This window comes from Myotis myotis, unplaced genomic scaffold (assembly GCF_014108235.1).
Source record: "Myotis myotis isolate mMyoMyo1 unplaced genomic scaffold, mMyoMyo1.p scaffold_m19_p_17, whole genome shotgun sequence".
Lineage (NCBI taxonomy): Eukaryota > Metazoa > Chordata > Mammalia > Chiroptera > Vespertilionidae > Myotis > Myotis myotis.
The window spans coordinates 20,709,014-20,716,859 of record NW_023416321.1 but is presented as its reverse complement, the minus strand read 5'-3'; the positions used below and the strand labels follow the sequence as shown (position 1 = coordinate 20,716,859).

The 7,846-nt window shown below is 48.1% G+C and overlaps 1 protein-coding gene across 1 annotated transcript; it reads left to right on the top strand.

Moving 5' to 3' along the window:
- Window positions 1-1,017: 1,017 nt before the first annotated feature.
- LOC118671181 (E3 ubiquitin-protein ligase NRDP1-like) lies at window positions 1,018-1,971 on the top strand. Its single transcript, XM_036339000.1, has one exon. The coding sequence runs from the start codon at window positions 1,018-1,020 to the stop codon at window positions 1,969-1,971; it is 954 nt and encodes a 317-aa protein (XP_036194893.1).
- The last annotated feature ends 5,875 nt before the right edge of the window (window positions 1,972-7,846 follow it).

Here is a 7,846-nt window from a genome sequence, read left to right as displayed (position 1 = left end):
TTGGTCCAAAAAGTACCTATGGCAATACAAAATAAAAAATTTAATTCAGCAAATAATTATATGTGCTCACTCAGTGACAGGCACTGTGCTAGATATTTTGGGGAATGTAATGCTGAACTATACAGACTTTGCTGTCAAAGTATATCCCATATTGCATGGGATGCATAAATAATTAGCAATAACACAAAGCAAAGTGTGGGGCTGGAATACGATTAGGGACAATCTTGCATCGAAGGAGGCGGAAGTAGCTTCAACGTGCACCAGGTTGATTAACTTCAAAGATACAACCAGCCACCAAGAGGAATTTGGAGAGGTGCAGGCTTAGATGATTTTGAGATCACTAAAGAAAAACACTTTTCTCTTCCCCTCATTCTGAGTTCAAAGCTAATCTAACAACCTATGAGTGTGCCTAGGGTTGAGGTTTTGATTCCCAGTCAAGGGCACATCCCCAGCCCTGGTTGGGGCACATGGAGGAGGGAACCAATTGATGCGTCTCTCTCATACCAATGTTTCTCTCTCACTCTCTCTCTCTCTCTCTCTCTCTCTCTCTCTCTCTCTCTCCCCCACACACACCTCCTGTTCTCCCTTCCACTCTCTCTAAAAAAATCAATGGAAAAAATATCCTCGGGTGAGGCCTAACACACACACACACACACACACAAATCATGTTGAGAAGTTTGCATTCTAATGCAATCCCAAGTGAAATTAAAACGAGTAACTAAAAATAAGCAAATAACTAAAATGAGCACCAGTGCTGCAGCCTCTGCTCCAGCGGGGCTGGGGTACAGGGCGCCCAGACTGCTTCCAGGAGAGCGCTCCTGATTGTGACATCACACCCATCCCCGTGGCGATGGAGCTAAAGACCGGGAAGGAAGACTTCAGATGGAGAAGAGCCAGCAGGCTCGGTTATGGGAAGCGTCTCCTGAGTGGCTCTGAGTGGAGGCATCGGGCTTGGAGCCTTGTGAACAGGGAAGCTGCCCCCCAACACCTGGAAGGGCCTGCTGTCAGTGAGGAGCCATGGGGTATGACGTAACCCGCTTCCAGGGGGGTGTGGACGAAGACCTGATCTGTCCTATTTGCAGCGGAGTCCTGGAGGAGCCGGTGCAGGCCCCGCGCTGCGAGCATGCCTTCTGCAACGCCTGCATCACCCAGTGGTTCTGTCAGCAGCAGACGTGTCCGGTGGACCGCAGCGTCGTGACGGCTGCCCACCTGAGCCCGGTGCCTCGGATCCTGCAGAACATGCTGTCCAAGCTGCAGATCACCTGCGACAACGCGGCCTTTGGCTGCAGTGCCGTGGTCCGGCTTGACAACCTCCGGTCTCACCTCAGCGACTGCGAGCACAACCCAAGGCGGCCTGTGGCCTGCGAGCAGGGCGACGGCCTGGAGAGGCCCAAAGACGAGCTGCCCAGCCACCGCCGCATCGCGCACCTGCGCGCACTGGTCCAGCAGCAGCAGGCGCGCATCGCCGAGCTGGAGAAGACCTCGGCCGACCACGCGCACCAGCTGGCGGAGCAGAAGCGAGCCATCCGGCAGCTGAAGGCACACCTGGCAGCAGGGCGCAGCGCCAGCCCCGACCGGCAACACCTGGAGGAGACCCGTGGGGGCAGTGAGGTCCTGCAGTGGGTGAACTCCCTGCAGCCAGCAAGAGTGACCCGCTGGGGAGGGATGATCTCCACCCCGGACGCTGCCCTCCAGGCGGTCATCGAGCGCTCCCTGGTGGAGAGTGGCTGCCCCGCCGCCATCGTCCCGGAGCTGATAGAAAACGCCCACGAGCGCAGCTGGCCCCAGGGGCTGGCCACGCTAGAGACCAGACAGATGAACCGGCGGTGCTATAAGAACTACGTGGCCAAGCGCATCCCCGGCAAGCAGGCTGTTGTGGTGATGGCCTGTGAGAACCAGCACATGGGCGACGACATGGTGCAGCAGCCCGGCCTTGTCATGATCTTCTCGCACGGCGTGGAAGAGATGTAGGTCTCGGCGGGCTGTCAGGAGCCTGTCAGGTGGGAAACCCAGATTCCCTTCTTTTGCCTGATCTCTCCCGCGACGATGTCTGTTGGGAAAGTCCCCATCCCTGTATCTATTTTCCTGCCAGGGTCTCCGGTTGCAGACATTTGCAGAAAGCACGAACACATTCACCTTCTCTAGAGGATCAGCCTGGAGGGAGAAATCTGTCCTCGTTCCCCACCTCCCAAACCAGGGACCCCGAGCAGGCAGGCCTGCTGCCTCTCAACCTTGAGGGGGCAGCTTCGGGGAGGTGGCATCCTAAAGAAATAGTGAGGGTGGGGCCCAAACCCTAGAAACTACGAGCCAATAACTGGCCATCACCGAGGTCCTTGGGGAGGACTGGGCCTCCGTGGCAAGCAACACCTTGCTGAGCCCACCTTAAGGTGCGGGCTCCCCCTGGGCCTGCAGGTGTGCGGGTTGGGATGCTGGAAATTTCCAGCTGAGCTCTTCTTTCCTACACTTCTTCATTAGGGAGAGGCAGGAGTGGGGGCAGGGGGTACGTCTGTTGGGGTGACTATGCTCAGCAAGCAGCAGCTCCCTGGCTTTTGCTGAAATCCGGTCGGCCGCTGCCTCTGTGGCACAGGCCCTAATACCTCCCTAGCCCCCTCTCTGGCGCGGTGATTGCTGTTTACAGTTCACTCCCTCCCACTTTTTAATTTTTTGAATGGCCTGGTCGTGGCTACCCCACTTTTCCAGCCCAGCCACATTGTTGGCAGTTTACTTTTTCTTTTTTTTAAGAAAGGAAAAAGAAAAAAATTAACAAAGCTTGAAACTTTTCTTTAGCCATTCCTATGATGGGGGTTCTGGACAGGGTGGGACAGGGGTGGGGTCTGTTTTATACGTTTCCTTCCCATCACAACCGCTGGCTTAATTGAGGAAGGGCCAAGGGAGCTCTGGGCTGAACTTAGTCTGCCCCAACCCTCCGTAACCCCACCGGAGACGAGGAGCTGCCTCTAGTCCCCGAGGGATGTGACAGTCCTGCACTGATGCCTGGGCCCCCCGAGAACTTTGCTCCCGGCCCCTCTGGAATAGAGCATTCATTTTGAAGGAACCACCCCCAGCCCCCATTTCCTTGGAGATTATAGCCAGGCTCTGAGCTTCACCAGGCACAGTGGGATACACATTCTGTCTTGTCTCTGAGTGAGGGCTATACCCTCTCTCACCCATGCCCCTGAAGGACCGCAGCTCCATTTCAGGCTACCCTTGACCCAGAGGTGGCTGGCAGAGTAAGACAAGGGGAGGGATAGGGGGTGTGATTATTTTATATGCAGGTGGAAGTGGGGTTAAAGAGAGATGGCCCTATAACAGCTGCTTCTCTTTATGCAGTATATTCCAGGCCAGCTCGCTGTAGGTCTGGGTAGTTGGATCACGACTCCACTGGGCCTGGCTGGCCTGACTCAGTGGTTGAGCCTTGACCTATGAGCCACGAGGTCATAGTTAGATTCCCAAGCAGGGCACATGCCTAGGTTGGAGGCTCGATCCCCAGTAGAGGGCATGCAGGAGGCAGCCGATCGATCAATGGTTCTCTCTCATCATTGACGTATTAATGTTTCTCTCTCTCTCTTCCTCTCTGAAATCAATAAAAACCCAGGCATATGTCTTTACCGGGAATTGAACCATGATCTCCTGGTTCATAGGTGGATGCTCAACCACTGAGCCATGCCGGCCGGGCAATAAAAAATATATTGAAAAAAGACTCCACTGGGAGGGAGACAGCTTGAAGGGTGTAGGGAGCAGTCATATGTTCCAGCTCCAGGGCCCTGAGCTCAGGAATTTGAAAACGTTGCTATACTTGGTCTGGTTACTACGTTTCTCCCGCTCCCTGTGGCCCCGCCTGCCTTATCCGGGCCCAGTCCCGCCTGTCCGCATCCTCAGACGAGCCAGGAAGCTCAGCTCAGGCTCCCCGCTTCCACCAGAGGCTCTGCAGGTTACAGGTTGCAGGTTGTTATCGGTGCTGCTCCATGGTGCTGACTGCACTAATAATAAAGCTTCCTCTCAACTCTCTAAATTCTTAATTCAGTGTCACTCCCCTTCTAGTGAAGGTGTCTCCTCTGCTCTGACCTTTTTCTCACCTTCATTCCCCCTCCTCCTTCCTCACTCTGTCACCTACCCACGTCTTAAGAGCGAGCCATGGTTTTAGGAGGCAGTCTGCCTGGGGTTATGGGCACCTCACATCTTCTGTGCCCTCTGTGCCCTCCTCCACCCTTCCCTCCTGCCTCCTGCCCTGCAGCAGCCAACACTCGCTCTCCAGTGATCTGAGTTTTGTTTTTTTCCAGAGTCTGCCTCTGCCTCAAATTCCACATCTTGTGCTCCTGGGGTCCGGCAACACTTTCCACAGAAGATATGCATGCGCCTCTCTCCCGTGTTCCATCTTTGCTTTGGAATCTGGGATTCCCTCGTAGGCAGGGCAGCCCCACCCCACCCCCAGGTCTCCTAACCCAGGAAGCAAATGTGAGGGACACCTGGACCCACCGACTACCTGCTGTGCTTGTCAAACCTCGACACACCCTTTCGTAGGCACTTGCTGCCACCTCTTCCCTGTCATGAGAAAAAGAATATATTCTTTTCCCTGAATAATAAATATATATTTTAAAACCTCTGCCCTGCGGGTGTGGCTCAATGGTTGAACGTCGACCTATGAGCAAGGAGGTCACAGTTTGACTCTTGGTCAGGGCACATGCCCAGGTTGTGGGCTGGCTTGATGCCCAGTAGGGGACGTGCAGGAGGCAGTCGATCAATGATTCTCTCTCATCGTTGATGTTTCTCTCTCTCTCTCCCTCTTCCTTCCTCTCTGAAATCAATAACAATTTTTAAAAATTAAAAAACCCTTTTATTAGCAAAGAAATGGAAATTAAGGTAATTGAATAATATTTTAACTTTTTATTGATTGGTTGATTTTAGAGAGAGAGAGAGGAAGGGAGAAAGAGAAACATTGATCTGTTGTTCTATCTATTTATGCATTCATTGGGTAATTCTTATGTGTGATCAAACCCATGCCTTGGCATATCGCGATGATGCTCTAACCAACTGAGCTACCCAGCCAGGCATATTTTAACTTATTCAATTACCAAATATTTTTTCCAGTTATATTTTTTGCTGCTGAGAGAATGAAGAGGGAGTTTCTTACCCGCTGTTGATAATAGCAATCCTTCTGCAAAGCTCTTTGGCAAAATTCAAAAAAGCTTATGTCCCTTTATCCCTTCCGTTTTACTTCTGGGATGTTATTTTCAGGAAATGATGAGACATACATTTTTAAAATAATGTAAAAAGATGTTTCTCATCATTATTTATAACAATACATAATTTTAAATAATCTAGGTTGCAAAAATAGGAACATAATTAAATAACTGATTATGTTTCCATATGATGAAATGCTGTAGAGTACTAAAAATAACTTTACAAAGACATTTAGGATTTTAATGGCACAGGTTATAAAGATAACGGTTGTTTGTAATACATGTTTATGTATGTAACCTATGTATATGCATATGTAATCAGTATGTGTGTGTGTATGAACATCTGTTGACAGAACCAGCTGCATAATTTGTAGGGCCCAGTGCAAAATGAAACGCAGTACCTCTGGTTCAAAAATTATCCATAATGCCAAGGCAGCAGTCGCAGAGCCTCATACCAAGTGCAGGGCCCTTCTGAACGCGAGTCCTGTGTGACTGCACATGTCCCATGCCCTTGAAATTGTCCCTGACTATAGAAAAAAGACTGAAGGGATAGATCCCAAAATGTCAACAGCCATTACCTTTGGGCTTAGGGATTAATGATGACTTTTATTTTATGCATTTTACCAATTTTCACAATAGACATGTATTTTATAATCAGTGAAAAAATAGTATGTCTTTAAAAAAAACTAATACTGAAGGCAGCACTACAGTGAATTGCATTATATTTTGGTTTTAAAGCCTTTTAAATATCCATCTTGGGCCACTGGCATAACAGATACTCTTTTTTAAAAATTGTATGTTATGTTTTTAAGTCACTGTAAAGACTATAGCAAAATATAAAAATGAAATCAGCTCTTGGCTAAGTGAAGAAAGCAAGCCAAGCTGAACCACAAATACCATATTTCCATCTATTTTTGTCCCATGTAGAATTAGCTTTGGTTGGACCCTGAACATTTGCTTGAATGGCGCAACGCTAAAAATTTCTCCTCTGGTCTCCTCAGACTTACATTCATACACTTGACAGGCCGCACCAGCACAGGGAAGGAAGACCTGCAGGAGGCCGATTGCATCCTAAGCATTGACCAGTTCAAGGAAGGATTCAGCAATACTCTCTTTTCCCCCTCTAAATTGAAGAAAGGTTGCATCTGGAAGACAACAAAAGACCCCTTTAATGTGAGAGCATTGAGTCAAAAAATTATACAGCGGGTATTTGCAATGCATTCTCTTAGAAGTTACACAGAGAAGCCTCAAGCTGAGCGATTAATGACTTATAACGCGTCATTTTGGCACTAATGGAGTACAAGAGCCAAGGCAAATCACTCGGTCCTTTTAGTGCCCTCGCAGACAACCTGTCTACCTACAAAGGGTTGCCCCTGCAGACCCCTTTGGTGCAGACTTCATGTTCTGGTGTATTCTCTGCTGCACTGCACACTCAATTACCCCCTCCCCGTCCCCCCACACAGCAAAGAGGAGACTCACACTAATTTTTGTGTCTAGACTGTAAATGTGCACACATTTAAATTTTACTTGTTCAGCAATTACTTGTTAATTTAACAAATATCATGGCAGCGCCTACTATTTGCCAGGGACTGTGCTAGCTGTTCCTGGGGGTAAGCACCCAGCAATGTAAACCTGGTCCCTGTCCTGCTGGGGCCCATAGTTTAAAAGCTTGCAGTTTACTTTTAAGGATAAGACCCAAAACAAGTTATGAACAAATAATAGCAAATAAAAGTACTATAAGATTTTTTTTTTTTTTTTTTTTGGTTAAAACAAAAGCAAAATTTTTAGTCAATTTAGTTATAAGCACACTGTAGTTTTATGACAATTTGACCACGAGGGAAAGGCTTCTGGCAGACCAAAGATTCTTGGTAGAAATATTTTATAGGAAAATTAAAAAGGTAATCTTTTTTGATTGCATATAAAAGAATGTTCGTTTAAGGTCACTCTAGTCAGTTATGTGGGTGGGTGATCCATTGTCTCAAAATAAACCAGTTAAAATTCAGAAAACTCCTTATGCATTTCATTAGGAATGCTCATTTCTTCCCAGTCCAGGTTTGGACCATTTTTCTCTCACAGTATATTTTTATTTTTTTAAATATATTTTTATTGATTTCAGAGAGGAAGGGAGAGGTAGAGATCGATCATTGATTGGCTGCTCCCTGCACATCCCCTACCGGAGATTGGACCCGCAACCTGGGCATGTGCCCTTGACCAGAATCAAACCCAGGACCCTTCAGTCTGCAGGCCGACGCTCTATTCACTGAGCCAAACCAGCTAGGGCTTGGGCATTCTTACGGTATATTTTTGTAAGAGACATTTCAATGTACTTCCTCGTTTCAGTTTTTAGCTGTAAACACATTCTGTCATCTAGTACCGTCCACATTTAAAACACAATGGTTGTTCCTGTTTGTTGTGAAATCAGTGGCGGAGATGGCGGTCATGGTGGGAGTCCTAGTTTAATAGAACTGGCAGGAACAATGTCGCTGGGGCTAATATTTAAGGTGAGGAAGTCATATTTGTTTTTTTTTTTGTTGTTTTTTGTTTTTTTTTTAAAATTAAATCTTTATTGTTCAGATTATTACATTTGTTCCTCTTTTTTTTCCCCCCCATAACTCCCCTCCTCCCAGTTCCCGCCCCACCCTCCGCCCTCACTCCCCACCCACTGT